Source organism: Xenopus laevis, chromosome 3S (genome assembly GCF_017654675.1).
Source record: "Xenopus laevis strain J_2021 chromosome 3S, Xenopus_laevis_v10.1, whole genome shotgun sequence".
NCBI classification, from domain to species: Eukaryota; Metazoa; Chordata; class Amphibia; order Anura; family Pipidae; genus Xenopus; species Xenopus laevis.
This window is the reverse complement of record NC_054376.1, coordinates 25,452,387-25,474,308: the sequence shown is the minus strand read 5'-3', so window position 1 is coordinate 25,474,308 and position 21,922 is coordinate 25,452,387. Positions and strand designations below refer to the sequence as shown.

Here is a 21,922-nt window from a genome sequence, read left to right as displayed (position 1 = left end):
CTCCTATTAGAAGTATTGAGCTTCAGTGATGTTACCGGTGCCTCCCGTGAAACCTACGTATTATTAAAGAAGTCCCATTCTTTCACAAAACATACAAAAAACTGGCCATGATTGCCAGTTTAATGTGAAACATTGGTGAAAAGGCTTAAAAAATAACCCACCCCAAAGCTTGATTTCTCCTTGGAACTTGAAGCCCCTCAAACACCAAATATATTATATCATATAAGATGTATGGATACATTTACTAGATAATAGTTTTCTTTGGAGCAGAAGCTCTATTGTCTAAGTATTTGTTTTCCTAGTTTATTTTCTTTTTGATTTTACATAAAGACTAATTGTTCTGGCACCTGGCACAGTCTATCTCTCAGTTTGGATAGAGTTTGGTTTTGGAATGATGGGAGAAGAGTAACAGGTGTTATTGGCAGATTCTCTTCTATTTGTGCCAGGCTGTCCCTATACGCACCATTACATTAACTCACAGGATAAACAAACAGTGACTTTCCCCATTGTTCAGCAATTTGTTTGCCCAACTGAGAAAGTGGCTATATATTAAGGAGCACCCATCTCACCTGGACCAGGTATTTGTTCCAGTGCTCTGACAGCAGCAATACTCATATGACAATGGCAGCATCAGCTATGATATTCGCTGGTCTACTAACATGCCTGGTTCTTGGTAAGTAACTGCTTTTTCCAGGAGTGTATAAAAAAAAAATCTGGTACCTTTTTGCCTCGGAGATCGGTGGATGCTAGGGGCTTAGAGGGCCCAGTGGGACACTTAGGGGTTATTTATCAGGGTCAGAATATCCGAACCTCAAATAATTAGTGGTTTTCAGAGGGAAAAAAAACGGTGAATTTTTCGTGATTTATTAAAGTCTGATGGTCTAAAAACTCTAAATCCGAAACTCCGGCATCTAAAAACTCTCGAGGTCCTGTATAAGTCAATGGGGAAGGTCCCAGTATCTGCGCTGATGTCCGTACCGATATCCGATGAGTTCATGGTTTCTGTGAAAAAAAAATATGGGTTTTTTGTAGATTTCTGAGTTTTTTGCACAGAAACCACCGACAATTCAGAGTTTTGGGGGAAAGCTCCAAAGTTTGCCTGACCCTATTTTTTCTGGCTAATTTCTTCATAAATAACTAACTTAGAAATACTCAAATAAATTCGGACCTTGATAAATAACCCCCTTCTATGCAATGTTTGAAGAACCTAAAACAGTTTTACTATGGGGACTAGTAACTGGTAGTCGTGTCCCTGATCAACAATAAAGGGGTAATTTTATTTACCATAACCCTGGGCAGAAGTACAAAAGCACACCCCTTAGTGCTCATTCAAAGAGCACTTCTCACCGGTGCAGAGCTCAGTGTCGTTGTCGTTGATAACCTTATATCAGTCCTGTTAAAACTGCTAATATCTTGGAAACTAGAAAAAGGAAATATTGCTCATAAGAGCACCCTCATTTGTTTTAATGGTTTCATACAGATTCATTTTCTCTTTCAGTGTTACATATAAGCACATTACCCACCTCACAGGAATATGATGTTGTCTTCCCCCAGAGACAGCACGCTCAGTATAAGAGAGACACTCAGGTAATTTATGGCTCAGTCTGTATGTATAAAAAGAACATGGACATTGCTCTATCATATAAAAATCATTTTTATGCATTGGGAAGAAAAAACTTATCTGTTCAATATATTTTTTCAGTTTGGTAAACATTTCTACATCCTTTTCTCTTGGGGGCTGAACTTGTTTTGGTAGGGGAAAGAATATCACTCCAGTTTTCCTATCTGATGACAATTTTGTAGAAATCAATGATAAAATTATACTGTATAAATAATGGTGTTTCAGGAAAATGTTACTTCTGTCATGTTATTTTTACTCTAATATTGTTTCATTAAAAACGTACTGGCATTTAATAAATTAAATATATTGACTTCAATGACACTATTTAAATGGACCAGATAAGGAAAGTTTCTTACTTCCATGGGTAATAATTACAAGGGCCATAGATGTTAATACTGATATTACACTGTGGGAGATTCAAGACAATAATTTAAACCATTATGGCTTATTTGCTATTACCAAAACTAAGTACAAGAGCACAAAGAGGAGCAAGATGGCAGCCCTTATTGCCCATGTACTGGGAAAACCCTGCACCTTGGAAGAAAGGGTAAAACACAACAGGGGTTCCTTGAGATCACTGTCATTACTCATCATTTAGAAGTGCAAGCTATTGGGCGAGACAGAGACAGGGGAGGCTTATGTCCAACCTACCTCCTAACAAATATTGCTGGGTTGCACTTAGGAAAGTGTTCTATTGTGCATTTAAATGTAAAAAGAGAATGGCATGCAGGTTTGCTTTGCATTTGACTTTGCTTCTTGCTCCACAATATGACATGCATCCTAAAGTCCTCAGTTTTATACCTATTATACCCCTTAGGTTTCTATTCTAATAAGTATATCTTTATTGATTTAGCAGGACATGTATCCAGTCAGGGTACAGTATGAATTACTGCTGGAAAATAGGCCTCTGATTTTACTCCTTGAGAAGACACAGTGAGTAATAATATCCAAGTTTTTCTCTGTCTAAGGTTTGGCACTAATGTGAGTGTTGCCAGTTTCACCTTGGTTGCCATTAAAGTAATGGTAGTGAAAGTGGCGTGACATACAGCTACTTATGGAAGAAATCAAAGCACAACTATTTCCTGCAAATTGGTTCCCATACACTTAAATTAGAAAGTTTACGAGTTAGCCGGCACCATGCCATTAAGTCCTGTGCAAAGAGAACTTTCCATTCATGTAAAAGTGATCTGCCAGGGGTAGTTGTGCTATGAGCACAACCCATAAGTAGCTGCAACCAAAAGTCATCATGAGTGATTATCCTCTCTGCCTCCCTATCAATGTGCCATTGCAAATTGACCCCCCCCCCACACTGGGTAGAATTTATTTGCAACTTTGTCATCAAACCCTTATTTTTAAAATGTATCTAAAATATTACTACTGCGAGTGCGATTACTAGAGAATCAGTAGTCAGTGCCTTGTTTTATATGCTTGTAGTATTTATCCATGTGGCAAAAAATGTGCAACTTACTAGTGGTGCCAATGGTACAGAATTAGTGATGGGCGAATTTGGGGCGTTTTGCTTCGCCGAAAATTTTTTCGAATTTCCCGCAATGTTGAAAAATTCATGAAACGGCGACAGCGCACATTCGCCATCAGGCAATTTTTTTCTGCTGGCAAATTTTTGTGGCGGTTTCGCAAATAGCGGAAATTTGCCTCTAATTCATGCCTGGCGAATAAATTCGCCCATCACTATTCAGAATGTATCTTCTTTAGCCAGAAATTGCACTGGAGTGAATTTCCTACAAAATACATTACATTTTTGATTCAACAAAAACAAATGACTAAACAGACACCATTTAAATCACAGATAAACTTATTTTTATGCAATAGGGTTCCTCCACGGTGCCCCAGTTCCCCCATACCTGAGCCTGAAATGCAGAGTTGGCAGATAATATATTTCACTGGGACACATCCGACACTTAAAAGGAGCATGTGTACTGTAAGCCAAGACTAAATACACATTCATTGTTCCTATTCATTGTTCATGATTCAGCTTGGCAACTCTGCATTCTGGCCACAAGCACAGGGGGGAGCAGGAACCCTTCTTGGGAGTTGGAGTGTTTAAATACTTGCTAAGTAGAGGCAGAATGGCACATCACCAGTGCAAAGGCCACACAAACACTTTTATATGCACTTGGTTGGTATGACTGTATGTTTCATAACTGTATGTTTCCTGCAGAGGCCTTATACACAAGGAATACACTGAGACTCGGTACCAACAGGATGGGACACCAACTACAAATAGGCCAAAGATCAAGGTACATAGGTCTGGCAGAGGTCTGGAGGGGAAGAGAGATTTTTGGGTTCTGAACCCCTTTGAAAGGAAATAGTTGTATATTAAAAAAAAAACATGTTGGTTACATTTCAGTACAAATTATTAGTAATTAAAGATTCCATTCTTGAAAGCTGAAAATACTGTATACTGTATCACATTATCTATGTTGTTGGGAATATATTTTCTATCACATCCTCGTCAATCATAGGTGGCAGTGCTTCTAGATTTTACAAATTCTCCAAGAAGAAAACTTAATTATGGCAGAGAATAATAAACATTTAGGGAGGCTTGACCTCCTCAGAAACAGACCACCCACCCATCACAGAAAGTTAAAAGCTCTTAGATGGGAAACTATCTATTGGTAGTTGCCCAAAACAATAATGTTACCTTCCAGGTTTTTGTTTTGTTCATTTATCCCCCTTTTCTGCAGGATCACTGCTTATATCAGGGGCGAGTAAAGGATGATCCAAATTCACTAGTCAGTCTGAGCACCTGCAATGGATTAAGGTAAGGTTTTCTGAAACCTGAACAAACCATTAAGTGAGTTATTTGATGGTTTGGACCACACATTTCCTAAACTTCATGCAAACTCTTCATCCCTTTTTCTTCTCAGAGTTATGATAATAATGAAGAGAGACACACAACAGTTTTTTATTTATTTTTTCAGGGGCATTTAGCAATACCTTCTGGTGGCTTCTTACATGAGGGGCAGGAGGTCAACTATATGGCCATACTAGAGAACAATAGGCAATATACAGAGGTTAGCTTTTCATAACTTAACAGTCCACTCAGTTGTTGATACCCATTTGATCAGACCTTTAACTAAATAGATCACCCAAAGGACTACATGTAAACTTGTCTTTGGTCTTTGTCTGAAGGAGATTTTTAGGTTTCCTGACAGAGTTGGCAGTTAGCTTCTACCTTTGAATATGCAGCTCTGCATTAAAAAAAACCCCAGAATATGTTTACCAAGACTTTATTATTCCAAGTGTTTATTTCTATAAAGATAAAGCAAATTTTGTCAAGAACACCCACCCACCAATCTATCTATCTATCTATCTATCTATCTATCTATCTATCTATCTATCTATCTATCTATCTTTCTATCATCTATCTATCTATCTATCTATCTCTCTATCTATCTATCTATCTATCTATCTATCTATCTATCTATCTATCTATCTATCTATCCCTTGAATGTGCAGCTCTGCATTTTAAAGAGAACAGAAAATGTTTACCAAGACTTTATTATTCCAAGTGTTTATAGGCATAAAGATAAAGCAAATTGTGTCAAGAACAACAGCAACTAAATAAGCAAAAACACCAGAAATAAATAACACAATGCAGCATCAGTGATATTTTATAATGCCATAGCATGATCTTCTAATCCAAGTTGCAGTGACATCTAACTTGGCCATGATAGCTTCCATCATAATATTAATTGCATGCACTTCATTTGTTCTTCAAGTGGGTTTATCCTGACACAAGGCAGTGCTTTCCTGATCCATCCCCTCAAGGAGACAGACAGCGAGGAACATGCTTTGTATGCATATGACCCAAAGGAAGAAGCTTCCAGAACCTGTGGTGTGACTGCAACCAGTATGGCAGAAGATGAATCCAACATGACTACATACTCCATTGACCCTGCTGAGGTTTGAATACAATGAGTAAATAAACAATCGGGAGTGGGAGATATTATTATATTTTTAATTTATATAGTACCCCTCTCATACTTGGGGTCCATGGATCATATGCCCTTTCTGCCATGTCCTAAAAGTTGGACTTCACTGATGTACACAAATATAACATGACATTGTCCTATATTATCAAATAGTCAATACAGAGAGGTGCCATAAAATAATGCGAGACGTATACCCTCTTTATTAAGCACAATGAAGCAGGGAAATGTGAAGGAATAATGGGCATTAAAATTAATTATCTGATCTAGTCAGTGGTATAAGCAGAATTACTAGTCCCTTCAGAGAAATATTTATTATACCCTCTCACCCCAATCCCAAGTCATCTTTTTAAAGATCCTGGGGGTCATTTATAAAGTTCGCGCAGCGCATATTTTTCGCAAATAGTTGTATTGCGCATGTTTTTTGCTGAGCGCTAATATATTGCACTGCTCTGCCCGTCTTTCCGGTTTTTGCGAATTCGCAGTGTGAATAAATTTTCGCAAATGGCGCGCAAATGAGACAGGAGTTTGCGCGAGCGCACCCAATGTGCGAGGTTGTTGTGCGCGAAAATAGCGTTAAATTCACAGTTTGCAAAACTGTTTTGCGAATATTTTATCCGCCACCAAAGTTGTGGCGTAATTGAGTCGCAGAGTGTGCGCATAAAGATTCGCAATTTGCGAATTGTGACATATTTATAAAGCCCCTTTAGACATTCGCATTGTGAATAACAAATTCGCAATTCTGTATGCACCCTCTTATTCAGCTTTATAAATATAACCATGCGCAGGGCAAATATATTCACTTTGCGAACCAATCTGCCCTGCGCAAACTTTATAAATGACCCCCCCTATGTTCTAAAGCAAGGGGCCATGTTCCAAATTCTTCCTTTCTAAAACACATTATGGTTTCTGTTTCTGTTTCAAATTCCTCAGAAACAAGAAATACTGAATTCAACCAAATATGTTCAGCTGTATGTGGTGGCAGATCACTCTATGGTAAGTCTTATCCTCTAATGCCTGTGTGAGATATCTATATATACTCTATCTAGCATCTGTCATTTATCTATCTATCTATCTATCTATCTATCTATCTATCTATCTATCATTCTTTCTATCTATCTATCTATCTATCTATCTCTATCTATCTATCTATCTATCTATCTATCTATCTATCTATCTATCATTTATCCATCCACCCAAACACCCACCTATCTATCTATCACTCTATCTATCTATCTATCTATCTATCTATCTATCTATCTATCTATCTGTCTATCCATCTGTCCCTTATATATCTATATATCTATTTATCCATCATCTACCCACTCACCCATCCATCCATCCATCCATCATCCATTTATTTATTTATCCATCCATCCATCCAGTCATCCATCTATCTATCTATCTATCTATCTATCTATCTATCTATCTATCTATCTATCTATCTATCTATCTATCTATCTATCCATCCATCCATCCATCTATCTATCTATCTATCTATCTATCATTTATCCATCCACCCAAAGACCCATCTATCTATCTATCTATCTATCTATCTATCTATCTATCTATCTATCTATCTATCTATCTATCTATCTATCTATCTATCCATCCATCCATCCATCTATCTATCTATCTATCTATCTATCTATCTATCTATCTATCTATCTATCTATCTATCATTTATCCATCCACCCAAACACCCATCTATCTATCTATCTATCTATCTATCTATCTATCTATCTATCTATCTATCTATCTATCCATCTGACCCTTATATATCTATCCCTTATACATCCATCCATCCATCCAGTCATCCATCTATCTATCTATCTATCTATCTATCTATCTATCTATCTATCTATCTATCAACCAATCTATCTATAAATCCGTCTATCTATAAACCCATCTATCTATCTATCATCTATCTATCTATCATCATCTATTTTCAGTTGATTATATTATACAGGGCTAAGTGCATTGATAAAGAAAGTTACTTAAGCCTATAGATCGTGGCTATGTTAACGTGCTGAATTGCCCATGATCACTTACAGTTATCACTTTATTTTCCTGATACAATGTCTGTGCTGTGCACACACATCAGCAGTGCTAACCCTGAGCATTTTTTTTTGCTCCTTCCAGTTCCTGAAATACAACAACAGTACAGAAATCCTCAAACAAAGAATATATGAAATGATGAATTATGCTAATATGGTGAGTTTTTAATGACAAGTAGTGATGTGTGAATCTGACCAAGAATTTGCAAAACAGTAAAAAATTCTCCAAATGCATTGAAGTCTTGCAGACTATAGGAGGCATTTTTTTTTTTACCCGTTGGAATCTATGGGTGTCTTTTTCACAGTGAAACTGGGCAAATAATTTCCCTGATGAGTAATGACAACACCTGGAATTACATCTGATGACAATATTAAATTCTGTATGGGACATTTACATGAGAAATGAGATGACAATAGAAAGAAAAAAAGACTGTGATGAACGTAGTAGGTTATATACTTTGGATTTCAGTGCATTGCTGCTCAAAAGTAATTTAAGAAAACTCAGATAATGGCCACATGCAACTTACTCTCCTCTGCAGGAGTCAAACCAGTATGGGTAGAGGCTTAAGAATAAAGGAGGGCACTGTGTCCCCTCCCCAATGCTTTGGGCCCCAGCTTAGACTTTTCTCAAGCCAACACCACAACATACAGTAGCACAGGATACTACATAGATAAACATTTAAAAATATCAATACCTAGTATGCTAATATACCTATAAATGATATTATAAATGATCTACTTATGTTGAACAGGTATCTCACCCATATGCAATTCACAGATACAACAATAAAATCCATCAAAATAAGTACTAAAATCCCAGTCTTGAGAATTGGTTTGAGCATGTAGTACACCCCATCTCTCTAATACATTCACAAGATTGGAATTCAGAAGTTTTCCTGGTCGAGTGTGTTGTCTAGATGTCTAAAAGCTAGTAAGATATTTTATCCTACAACGGCAACTTGACCTTATTCTTATACAGGTGTACAAGCCACTGAACATCTTTCTGGCTTTGTGTGGATTGGAAATCTGGGAAAATGGTGATCAGTTTACTGTTCCTACGACAATTAATGCCTGTCTAGGTAATTTCTCTGAATGGCAGTCAAAGAATCTTCTTCCCAGGAAACCTCATGACAATGCTCAGTTTCTGACGTAAGTCCTGCTCCCTCAAACACATTAGACTGTTCTTCTGATTTGGGACTGGGAATATAATGTTCACTCATAGTAATAAATATACTCTCCCTTTGGTCAGTGAAGCTGATCTGTAAATTGGAATTAATTATATAGTGCTTTTCTCTTATGGGACTCAACAAACAGCAATAAAGGCAGCCATGATGTTTATTTACTTAGGTCTTATATTGGCTTATAGCACATGTTCCCAAAATAATGGAGCTGGATCCCATGGGTAACTTAAACCAATGAACAGAAGGACCCTAAGCATGCAAATTGATATCTGTTCTGGATATTCCTGGAGCTTGTCTCTAGATTTGTACCCTCTTCAGGAGATAAAGATGAGCCCAAACTAATTATAGGCTTCAGGTATTGAGTCCAAAAAGCATAAAACCCTCCTCTGTTCTCCTCATTACCTCATCTGCTATTGCACTATGCATCACATTTTGTGCCTGTTATGGGTTTATTGACATTATTTCCAATGTGTTGACAAAATATTTTTTTATGCAGAAATGTAAATTTTGATGGTCCCACGATTGGACTTGCCTATATAGGTGCGATGTGCAGTGCTGTCTACTCTGCTGGAGTTATCCAGGTAAATTGTACTTTGTTGTCATTTTGGCACTTTGGAATTTCTAGTGCATTATAACCATGATGTATTCCAAACCCTGTGTGCTGTATATTCATATTTGTGAAATGTTGGGTAATTTTTTTCCTATAGCAATAGTACAGGGCAGGCGTGTAACTAGAAGTTATTGGGCCTCGGTGCAAAATAACTTACAGGCCCTCTTAAACTTTGGCAATAACACTTATTTAATTATACTGATTATTAGACAGTTCCCTACTGGGTCACCAATACTTTCTAGGCCCCCTGGTCTTCTTCTCTATAGTTCTGCCTCCAGGAGGAATAGGGGGAAGCTTAGTCGGGTGAGTAGGCTCAGTATATGTTTTTGTGAAGATATGTCTTATGCCCAGGTTTAGGGAGCCTGTATGGCCATAGATGTAATGCCTACCCATACTTTATACCCTACAGTTCATCTTCTACTCCCCCCCCCCCAGTTGCACAAGTGAAAATTTTATAAAGTGATCTCTTTGGGAATATGTTGGCTGTTGAGATAACAAACAAGGCCTATAAATTGTGTGGCATGAGACCATGTACTGTTGTCAATAGAATCTACATCACAAGAACATGTCACTGTACTGCAGACCTGTGTGTGTGTGTTTTTCAATTTATCCACCTTCTAGGATTACAGTAAAGTGGCTATCTCTGTTGCTGCCACCATGGCTCATGAGATGGGTCACAACTTTGGTATGGAACACGATTCTACCAACTGCTCCTGCTCAGCATCTTCCTGCATCATGTCACCTTACGCCAGGTGAGAATGGGCAGAAGGTTCTTTTCATGATTCAAACACTCTCACCCAATAGGCTCCATGTTCAACTATCCAGATTTTCTTATGTTCCTTTATATAAGCCAAGTTCTCTGTCTGTTACTGAAATACAGGTCCTTTCCGTTGGTTGTCAGTGGAGGCTGTGAGCTGTAGTCCAATAAAATAAATATGAAGTTGGGATAAAATCTCCAAGCCTTCTAAATGATTTGGACTTTGATTTTAAAATGGCGCCTGAATGGTATAGGCATGATGTGTAATTCATCTAATTTATAAAGAAAGAATTGTTCAGTGTACCTTCCTAAAAAAGCAATACGTTTTCCGAACGAAAGAGGTGTGATTACCAAAATAATGTGTTATAGAAATGAAAAGAAGTAAAACCCCTCTCTATTCAATTGGCCACCAATTAAAGAAAATTCAAGTATTAGTGCAGCAGTGTCAGAGTTTATTAACAGTTTCGTTAACGGTTACTAACCCAGTGTTGCTTCAATTATTGGGCAGCCATTGCTGGGTTACCCAATAAAGTGCTATGTGCTAGGTGCTAATAATTCATTAGCAATTAAAAATCATGTAACAGGATTAATTAATATTGTGCTATAAAGTGCTAGTGCTTCAAATGAAATTAAGAAGTTAACTTAAATAACCAGGATTAAATTGACCCAGGTGAGATTAAAGTTAATTCATTATTATATATCACACATTAAAATCCATTCATTATAGAAGATTGTAAATAACTGATTAACTGTTAAAAAGTAAACTTTACTAAATTCATTAAAATTGCTGCAAATCAATTAAGGTAATCTTTGAAGACTGCATGAAAATTGGTGAGTAATAATTAATCCATACACCCCCGTTAAAGTTATAGGGTGTTAAAAAACGTTTGCATAAAATTATTCAAAGGAGACCAGCATTGAAAGAGAAAGGAGGAATAGGAAAATTGTTAGAGGTGGAGAAGTCCCAAGTTCTAGCTGCCTGTATTTTTCTAAGTCTGGGACCCCACACGGAGGAGAAAGTAGGTCACTGGGGACTGTAGTCTCAATTTTACCTTGCTATCTTATAATTCGGAGAGCTAATCTTCCCTATAAAACTACAAATCCCACAGTGCCATTGGATAACAGGTAAGATTATAAAAGAAGAATCAATGCGGTCGCAAAGGTTTAAAATCAATAGGAAATTATTTTGCAATAGTAAAAATAAGGAAAGCGCCCAGGAGACTTCACAAAAAGCGCTTCCCAGTGTGCCTCTAACAATTTTCCTATTCCTCCTTTCTCTTTCAATGCTGGTCTCCTTTGAATAATTTTATGCAAACGTTTTTTAACACCCTATAACTTTAACGGGGGTGTATGGATTAATTATTACTCACCAATTTTCATGCAGTCTTCAAAGATTACCTTAATTGATTTGCAGCAATTTTAATGAATTTAGTAAAGTTTACTTTTTAACAGTTAATCAGTTATTTACAATCTTCTATAATGAATGGATTTTAATGTGTGATATATAATAATGAATTAACTTTAATCTCACCTGGGTCAATTTAATCCTGGTTATTTAAGTTAACTTCTTAATTTCATTTGAAGCACTAGCACTTTATAGCACAATATTAATTAATCCTGTTACATGATTTTTAATTGCTAATGAATTATTAGCACCTAGCACATAGCACTTTATTGGGTAACCCAGCAATGGCTGCCCAATAATTGAAGCAACACTGGGTTAGTAACCGTTAACGAAACTGTTAATAAACTCTGACACTGCTGCACTAATACTTGAATTTTCTTTAATTGGTGGCCAATTGAATAGAGAGGGGTTTTACTTCTTTTCATTTCTATAACGTGTAATTCATCTAAGTCAGTTGGTCAGACAATTTAGCATTTTCATAAATTATCACCAGCTTCATATTTTATATTGTGCTCTCAAGGCCCATGTGTGCTCATTGATATTAGTGAACCCAAGAGCTATCGCTGTTTGAACTTTCCAGAAATTCTGGACCAGTCAGTGCAAGTCTGTCAGTTTAGCAGGAGTTTTATACCTGTTAATACCTATTTATGCAAAAACGATTCAGGACTGCAATACAAGGACATGCAGGCGGTTTGATAGATGGTAGTTCATTTATCTTTGGTATTCAAATAATCCAAAATGTTAAAAATTATTACCTTTTTCTCTCTAATTATAAAAAAAAGTACCTTGTACTTGATCCCGACTAAGATTAGTTATCCAGAAAGTTCCAAATTAAGGAAAGGCCATCTCCCATAGATTCCATTTTATCCAATTTTTTAAAAAATAATTTCCTTTTTTCTTTGTAAAAATAAAACAGTAGCTTGTACTTGAGCCAAACTAAGATATAATTAATCGTTATTGGAGGCAAAACTAGCCACTTTGGTTGTTTTAATGTTTACATGATCTACATGAAGATCCAAATTACGGAGGGATCCATTATATAAAAAAAACCCAAGCATTCTGGATAACAGGCCCCATACCTGTACTGTAGTTTCATGGGATGTATAAAAGCCCTAGCTAAGCCCGAACACACACCAAATCCTTCCATACCCCTACTGGCATTCTGGTACAGGTATGGGGGCTTTCTGTATAATGGATCTTTCTGTATTTTGGATCTTCATACCTTAAGTCTACTAGAAACTCATTTAAACATTAAATAAACCCAATAGGCTGGTTTTGCTTCCAATAAGGGTTAATTATATCTTAGTTTGGATCAAGTACAAATTAATCTGGTTAAATTTGGAAAAAAAAGTCTATGGGAGATGGCCTTTTCTTAAAGGAGAAGGAAAGGTTAAAACTAAGTAAGCCTTATCAGAATGGTCCATCTAAATATACCAGTAAACCCCCAAAGTAATGCTGCTCTGAGTCCCCTGTCAAAAGAAACACTGCATTTCTTTCCTTCTATTGTGTACACATGGGCTTCTGTATCAGACTTCCTGCCTTCAGCTTAAACCTCCTTGCCCTGGGCAAGAGCATGCTCAGTTTGCTCCTCCCCCCCTCCCTTCTCTACTGTAATCTGAGCCCAGAGCAGGGAGAGACTCAGGCAGGAAGTGATGTCACACCAAGTTAATACTGCAGCTCCTATCCTAAACAAACAGACAGTTTATAGAGCTTTTAACTCAGGTATGGTAAAACATTCTACAGAATAAATATAGCATTCTAGCTTGCACTATTGCAGCTAATCTATTGGCAATAAAATACTTCTGTAGCTTTCCTTCTCCTTTAACATGGAGCTTTCTGGATAACCGGTTTCCAGATAACAGATCCAATATCTGTATACCATGTCTCTTGGTTATAGAGACATGATCTTGGTTAGATAAGCAAGCCGTAGAAAATGTAAACTAATAGTCCCTTTTCTTTTCCGACAGTGCCCCTGCTGCAAGCTTGTTTAGTGCCTGCAGTATACATGACTTCCAGAATTATCTATTGACCAAGAAACCTACATGTTTAAGTGATATCCCTTTGAAAACAGATATCCTGACACCCCCCGTTTGTGGAAATAAATTCTTGGAGGTGGGAGAGGACTGTGATTGTGGTACAGTGCAGGTAATAATAATGTGTATTCCCTTTCCAGAGAGAGCATTTTCTGTCTATCCCTAGAGGGGTTGTTAATATTCCACCCTATAGGGGCTGAGCTAATGTTAGAATGGCACATTAGGGACGGGGCAGATGTCAGATTACAGTGGCATAACTATAGATGAAGATTTTTTTGTGCTTCTCAATAGCAGCAATGATCCAGGACGTTAAACTTGTCACAGGGGGGTCACCATCTTGGAAAGTGTCTGCGACACTCACATGCTCAGTGGGCTCTGAGCAGCTGTTGAGAAGCTAAGCTTAGGGGAAGTCGCAAATTATCAAGCAGTAAATAAGGGTCTGTATATCAAATACGCTGATGGCACAGGGCTGATTATTAAATTCTGATGCTAATTGTATTGGTTTCTGTGCTGCCATGTAGTAATTATCTGTATAAATTACTAATCAGCCTTATATTGTGACATTTCTATTCTATGTGTACTGCATATTGTGAGTGGGTCCCTAAGCTCAGTAAGTGACAGCAGCACAGAGCATGTGCAGTGAATCAGCAGAAAAGAAGATGGGGAGCTACTGGGGCATCTTTGGAGACACAGATCTTGCTTTAGATACTGCTAAAGGGCTGTGGTTGCCCTGGACTGGTACAGAAGCCCAACACATAATGTACAACATCTCTAGCTACTTATTAAGTTAAAGGAGAATTCAACCTGTAATAAAAAAAACCCTCCCCCATCCCCTGGGAAGACCAAACTTCCTTCTCCCCCCATCCTACCTGCCCCACTGGCCAAATGCCCCTAATTTTTAACTCGCCCCTCCATGCAGATTCTGGCCTCGGAGTTTACAGGTGCCATCTTCTTTCTTCTGTCTTTTTCGGAAGTTTCGGCGCATGCACAGTTGGAGCGAATTTCTACACCCGAACCACTGTGCACGTTCTGAAAGTAACGACTTTCAGCACATGTGTAGTTATTCGGGGACCGAAAATTTACTCCAACTGTGCATGCATCAAAAATGCCGTCAAGACACAAAGATTACCGGAGAAGAAGAAGATGGCTGCCGTGATCTCCAAGGCCACGGACTAGTGAGTAAAAAATTAGGGGCATTTGACTGGGGGGGGGGGCAGGTAGGCTGGGGGGGAGAAGGGAGGGGGGTCTTCCCAGGGTAGGGGGGAGGGTGTTTTTTATGACAGGTTGAATTCTCCATTAAGGGGCTGTGCAGAAATCTCAAATTAGAATCCCTCCCTAGAGGGGCTGTACTAATGTTACGTTCCCTTAGCTAGACTCAAGTTTGGTCTCATTATCATCTGTTTTATTGTCTTATAGGAATGTACAAATAAATGCTGTGATGCTGCCAACTGCACATTTAAGCCTAATGTTCAGTGTGCAGAGGGAGAGTGCTGTGATAACTGTCAGGTCAGTGCTTGATCCTAATTAATCCTAATTATATATCATATCAAATACTAAGTGGTGTGAAGTTTGTGCAAAAGGAGGAGTTTTTGACTGTGCCAATGTCTTGCAAAATATCTGGCATGTGACCAGCCCTCAGGGGCTATGAGAATCATGGGTGGGTGATACAAACATTTGTCTTTAATTAAAGATGATCCTGTTAATGGGAATCTCCTTACTTGGACAGGTCTAAAAAATCGAACTGAATCAAAAATTTTTGACCACTTGTTATATATGATATATTTATATTAAAAGTGCTTTCCTCTCTGTCTCCAACATAAATCTGTTTGCTCTCCAGAAACATTGGGTAGCTGAGGTGATATCTAATCTGGGTGATAACTTGGAGCTCTTAAATATTAACTATTTAACTTGTACATTTTGGGGTCCCTGCTCTGACCATAAACACCTCCTTTCAGATACAGTGTAGAAATGGTCAAAGAGAGCTGGAGAGCCCAACACTTTAAACAAATCCATCTTGGATATGAAAAGCTTTATCATTCTTATAAGAGCTGGGGTCAGTTATCGTTTTGACCAAAATGCAAACAGGAAAATATGAACCTTTTCTATTATCTTTGGAGCTGTCCACCCATTACCCCACTTTGGCAAAATGTAAGAGACTTTATTTGCTCCAAGTTGAAAATAGACTTAGCTCTTTCCCCCGTTTATGTCCTTTTAAACATTGGTGCTCCTTTTACTTTGGGTGAACATTATAATTCTAACCTCAATATGATTTCAAACATAATTTTCCGATTTATGGAGGGTACTAAAAAGGCCCTATTTCTGTTTTGGATTTTCGAGTTGCCCCTCTCCATAAAAGATATTAAACCCACTGTGCTGGCAAGAGGCCATAAAAACTAGATTAGAAGAACCACATTGTAAACTAAGGTTTTATGATGATTGGTCTCTTTATTTTGATCAAGTAGACCCTAGGCATAAATCTAAAATTCTGGCGTTGTTACAGGTTTAACTATCTTGCCTATTGGGCAGCATTAGTGACTTTATATCATCATATTTGGTAAATTCACCGTGCGAGATTTGTTTCTTTAGTGGTTTATATTTATATAGTTGTTATATAATCATGTATTGTCAGTGGCATGACATATGCACTTATTTATTCTTTTCGTGCTTAATATGATCTGTAACAATGTAAATATTTTATGCTTTGGAAAACCCAATACAAATGTTGAAAACAAAAATAAGTCTTGGTCCCAGGATGCACTCACACAAAGGGCATGTGCTTTCTCATTGTTTCTCAAAACAGATCAAGGCAGCTGGGCATGTGTGCAGAGCAAGCAAGGGTGAGTGTGATCTGGATGACCTGTGTGATGGAGTATCTTCTTTCTGCCCTTCTGATCACTTCCGAGTCAATGGCTTCCCCTGCATGAGTGGCCAGGGGTACTGTTACAATGGAAGCTGTCCAACTATGTTGCACCAGTGCAATGCAATCTGGGGTGCAGGTGAGTATTGTGATGCCCTTGTTTACTAAAACAGGTACAAATTTGCACCAGTGCAGTAACCTAGAGCAACCAGACAGCAAATTTACTTTCAGCCGGTTGGTTTGGTATGGGTATGGGATATGTTAAACCCGTTATCCAGAAAACTCTGAATTACGGCAAGGCCATTTCCCATTGACTCCATTTTATCTAAATAATTCCATTTTTTAAAAATGATTTACTTTTTCTCTTTAATAATAAGATAGTACCTTGTACTCAGGGGCGATCCTTGGGTTCTCATAATGAGAGTTTAATTGAATGATACACAGTAGAGACCTGATGCTGGTCGGGTACAGGTTTTGGGTAGAAAGGCAGGTTGTCTGTGGGTGTCCTGCCGGTGTTTAGCTACGGGTCTTAGCCCTACCATCTCCCCTCCAATGATTTACAATTTTACCCTTTACCTGGTTGATCCGCCTCTGGACTGACCTCACCTCCAGTCTTCCTTTTCTATTTAGACACAGCAGTAAGTGTAAGCTCCTGCTTTGATATGAATACCAGAGGTGTTATCTATGGACACTGCAAGCAAAATGGGACCATCTATTTGCCTTGTGCACCGGTGTGAGTATAACGTACACTGTGCTATCTAAATAGATGGAAACAACTTCATTTCAGGGGGCGCGGGTTCAGGGTTTGCTACTATTCATTTCTGTTATTTATCTCCTTCTATCAACCCCTTTGCTAGGCCCTAGAGCTTAAATAAGGACCCAAGCAATGAAGACATGGATATTGGTGCCATGACTTATTGAAACTAATAATAATTGAAACCATACTATAAAAGAATAGTGCAACTGCCGCATTAGGGCTGAAAGTTAGCCTACCACTGCCCTAGGTCTTTATTCTCTGCCATCAGCAATGCAGCCACCCTCACCCTCAATGCCACCACTGTATTTTGTACAAGTTTTAGCAGCAAGAATTCAGCATTTGGGAGCAAAATAATAATTTCTCCCTTCGGCAAAACCAACCCCGAAGCTGCCCCACAAGACACACAAATGCCTATATAGCACCCATCCAGCAATATGCAAATCTTCAGGGAATATAAATATTCTTGTAGTATGTAAACATATCTATATAAATATAAATATATATATATATATATATATTTTTTTTTTTTTTTTTCAGTCACACACGTTTTTTTAAAATAGCTGTAAGATGTTAAAAAAAGAAGAAAATCGTTTTTAAGTAATTAAATATAGTGAACTGTTGCTCCACATTGGTAAAAGTTATGTGTTTGCTATAGAAAGACTACTAGAGTTTATATAAATAGGCTGCTGTGTAGCCATGGGGGCAGCCATTCATGCTGAAAAGGAGAAAAGGCTCAGGTTAATTAGTAGATAACAGATAAGCTGTAATGGAATACAATGTAATTCTACATCTGTTATCTGCTATGCAACCTGAGCTTCAATGGCTGCAATGATAGCTACACAGCAGCTTGTTCATTTGAACTATAATAGTGTGTCTGAACCAAAGACACCAGTTTTACTAGTGCAGAAAAACAGTACATTATATTTTAATTACTTTAATACACTTTTATATTTTAAAGTGACTGTCTTAACAACTTGACATTTTATTTAGGGATATAATGTGTGGAGTTCTCTTCTGTATCAATGGCAGCACTTCTTCTCTTATTTATGGGTCTATTGTTGTAAATCCTACTTGCAAAGGCCTGCTGACTCCTGAAGGAATGGTACCGAGTGGAGCAAAGTGTAGTGATGAGAAGGTGAGTGCCCTTAAGTTTTTGTATAGGCTCGGTGTGGCTAGTGACCATTAAATGGGGTTGTTTGCCTTCAATTTAAATGTTACAGTGATGTAGAGATTGATATTCTGAGATAAGTTGCAATTGGTCCTCATCCTTTTAATTTCAGTGGTTTCAGCTCTCCAGAATTTCAGCATCTTGTTACTAGAGTTCAAATTACCCTAGTAACCTGGCAGTGGTGTGAATCAGGAATTGTAATATGAATAGGAGAGGCCCTGTCTAGAAAGCTTAGTAATAAAGAGTAGGAATACCAATCAATTTGTAGCCCCACAGGGCAATAGCTGGAAGAGTCCGGAAGGCAAAAGATTTCAAATCTATTAGAAATTTTAAAAATTGAAGATCAATTGAAAAGCTGCTAAGAATTGTCTAAAATTTAACATAAAAGTAAACTACCCTTTTAAATGGACACAATCACTTTCCCATGAAAGATAAATAGGAAGATCCCCAGTGTAAGGGGTAACATCAGTATTATAAGAAACCCACTTGACTGCAGCAGGTGCTTAATAAATCAGGTGTTATTACACTTTTCTTATTGTTTTTGAGATAGAAATGTTTTATCGGCGCACTTCATCAGTATACAGCAAAAAAACCCAAGCAAGATCCATGAACTGGTAATACCCATTTTATGTATGTTGCATAGAATGTGGCACCATATTGTGAATTCTTACTCGCTAGTTGCAGCTGAAATACACATAATCATTATAATCAAAACATGCCAAATGTCCAGTATAAATTGACAATAAGCAATTTAATCGACTTGAATCTGTATTCTACACTCATTGGACTAAGCATTGTGAAAAGGAAATGTGGTGTATTTGCACCAAAGACACATATACAAAACCAATGTGTGCAACTTACACTTCCAGCTCTAGAGAGTTGCATGTAGCATGCAATGTTGTTCTTTGGATTCCAAGACTTATGGTTCCTTTATTGCCTTTCAGGTTTGTTCCAATCACCAGTGTGTAACCACTGAAACTGCTTATGGCTCATCTGGGTGTGACAGCAAATGCCCAAAAAATGCAGTAAGTCCTTGGCACATTAATAAGGGGACAGAAGAATGCGGGTGAGAGGGGCAACCAGACAGCTTATGATGGAATGCCACACGCTTCCCTTACCATTGGCTAAAATTATCTGGAAGCCTGTTATCTAATTTACAGAAAAGGCTATCTCCTATAGACTACATTTTATCCAAATAATCATAATTTTTAAAAAATGATTTATTTGTTTCTATTTAATAGTAAAACAGTACCTTGTACTCCAGACTAAGATATCATTAATTATTATTTGAGACAAAACCAGCCTAATGGGTTTATTTAATGTTTACATGATTTTCTAGTAGACTTAAGGTATGGAGATACACATTACGAAAGGATCCATTTTCCGGAAAGCCCCAGGTCCCAAGCATTCAGGTCCCACACCGGTATATTCAGTATATATTCAGTATGTGATGTGTCAGTTTTGCCTGGCTGCACTAACCTCACACATAAATAATAAATATACGTTTACATTTACATTTACAGATATGGGATCAGTTATCCGGAAACCCATTATCCAGAAAGCACAGAATTACGGAAAGCAGTCTCCCATAGACTTCATGTTATCCTAATAACCCAGATTTTTAAAAATGATTTCCTTTTTCTCTGTAACAATAAAACAGTACAGTGTACTTGATCCCAACTAAGATATAATTAATCCGTATTGGAAGCAAAGCCAGCCTATTGGGTTTATTTAATGTTTACATAACTTTCCAGTAGACTTAAGGTCAGGCCTGGACTGGGAGTCAAAATAGGCCCTGTCATTCCAAGTACACAGAGGCCCAAACAGCCTCCTACCAGCCCAAACAGACCTCTACCAGCCCACTCTATGGTAACTTTCTATGGAGCCATACAGCCGCCCCTCTGGCATTTGCCAGAACCCACAGATTGCCAGCCTGCTTAAGGTAGAGAAAAGAAATTACAGAAAGATCCCTTATCCGGAAAACCCCAGGTCCCGAGCATTCTAGATAACAGGTCCAATACCTGTACAATATTTTTTGCCTTATAAAAGTTGTTACTGAAGCTGTATAACTATTTTTCGGTTTATACTCTCTGCTTTATTACATTTTAAGAATAAGTTCCCATATATGTTGAATGCTTGATTATTCTTTTATTGGCTGATGATAGTAATTTGTTGTTTTCAGGTTTGTGACACTGAGCTTAACTGCCAGTGTACGAAAGGATGGGCCCCTCCCAACTGTGACGTAGCTGTAGCAAGTAATTCTAGTAAGTTATCATTAAGTTCCAACATACATTTATCATCAATATATCTTGAGATGTTTTACATAGTCTTGCAGCATCTGTCATAAGGTTCAGCTATAGATGGTTGGTTTTTAATGTATTAAAGCATCTCCCAGTGCATTATAGGGTCCTGCACATTAACATATACACTGTGTAATTCTTATATTATATTATTGTCTAACTTCCCCTTGAATTGTAAGTGTTTTAAGGAGATCCCATTGATGAGATCTAAGAAAACTGTGAATTGTAGTTCTAGTGGGGAAAGCGGCACAACTGGGGACTGGGTGGGAGTTGTCTGAATCTCCCACCCTCCCAGTCCCCATTCCCGGTAAACAGGGAAGCTGCAGGAAGGTGAGGGAGTGATGGAAGTGAGCAGTGAGGTTGTGTGGGCAGGTGGAAGTGGGTTGCGGTCTTGCTGACTGTTCCTTTTCTAACTCCATTTTCCATTGAAGGTGCAAGTGAATCAAACCAGGAGGATCTGGCTATAGACTATCTTATCATCACAGACATGTAGAATGGCATCTTGAAACAAAGCTTTTCCTGATAGAGTTAATGGGTTGGGTTATATAAACATTGAGAAATAGATTTAATAAACTATATTACAGTGCATAAAATGTGTTCTTTTTGTACCATCCTCTGGCTCATCTCTCCACGGAAGGTATATTTGTGTGAGTTGCTTAAATTTTACTGAGTCAGTATTAGGAATATTAGGAAGGTCTTGGTGGGCATTGCATATTCATCAGCTTATACTGATAAACATATGGATACAAAGGGCCCAGGGTGTGGTGTTATGTAACTATATGTTAGATGTTCCAGGTGAAGGTACCAACATCTTGCAAGGAGACTGTGGAACTGGCCTTGACTAATGTTATCAACCTATACGAAGTGTAGGTTATAATAATAAGTTAAATCAAGGGAAAAAGTAAAATGTTTGTTAGGGGAGGCTACCAATAGAAGGCTTTCCATTGGAGAACCTATAATAACAGTATATATGATTATATATTTCTCTAGTTGATATATTTTTGGGCAGCCATTCGAAACTGAAAAAGGAGAAAAGGCACAGGATACACAGCAGATAACAGATAAGCTCTATAGTATACAATGGGAATCTTCAGAACTTATCTGTTATCTACTGTGTATCCTGTGAATAGTTGCCCCGATGGCTACACAGCAGCTTGTTTATATAAACTATTGTGTTTCGGAAGCAAACACACCAGTTTTACCATCGTTTACAAAAGACAAAT

General features: G+C 37.8%; 1 protein-coding gene across 2 annotated transcripts; it reads left to right on the top strand.

Moving 5' to 3' along the window:
- The first annotated feature begins 570 nt into the window (after positions 1-570).
- adam28.3.S (ADAM metallopeptidase domain 28, gene 3 S homeolog) lies at positions 571-21,287 on the top strand. 2 transcript variants are annotated; one of them, XM_041588113.1, is made up of 19 exons: positions 571-673; positions 1,499-1,587; positions 2,478-2,554; positions 3,801-3,879; positions 4,327-4,403; positions 5,365-5,548; positions 6,508-6,570; positions 7,717-7,788; positions 8,611-8,780; positions 9,309-9,393; positions 10,044-10,174; positions 13,552-13,729; positions 15,034-15,123; positions 16,418-16,613; positions 17,105-17,207; positions 18,222-18,366; positions 19,344-19,424; positions 20,582-20,663; positions 21,131-21,287. In XM_041588113.1, the coding sequence occupies exons 1-19, from the start codon at positions 616-618 to the stop codon at positions 21,190-21,192; spliced, it is 2,022 nt and encodes a 673-aa protein (XP_041444047.1). In that variant the 5' UTR covers positions 571-615; the 3' UTR covers positions 21,193-21,287. The 2 variants fall into 2 exon arrangements, with proteins under 2 accessions (XP_041444047.1, XP_018110023.2); XM_018254534.2 differs by having other exon boundaries at positions 2,475-2,554.
- Positions 21,288-21,922: the final 635 nt, after the last annotated feature.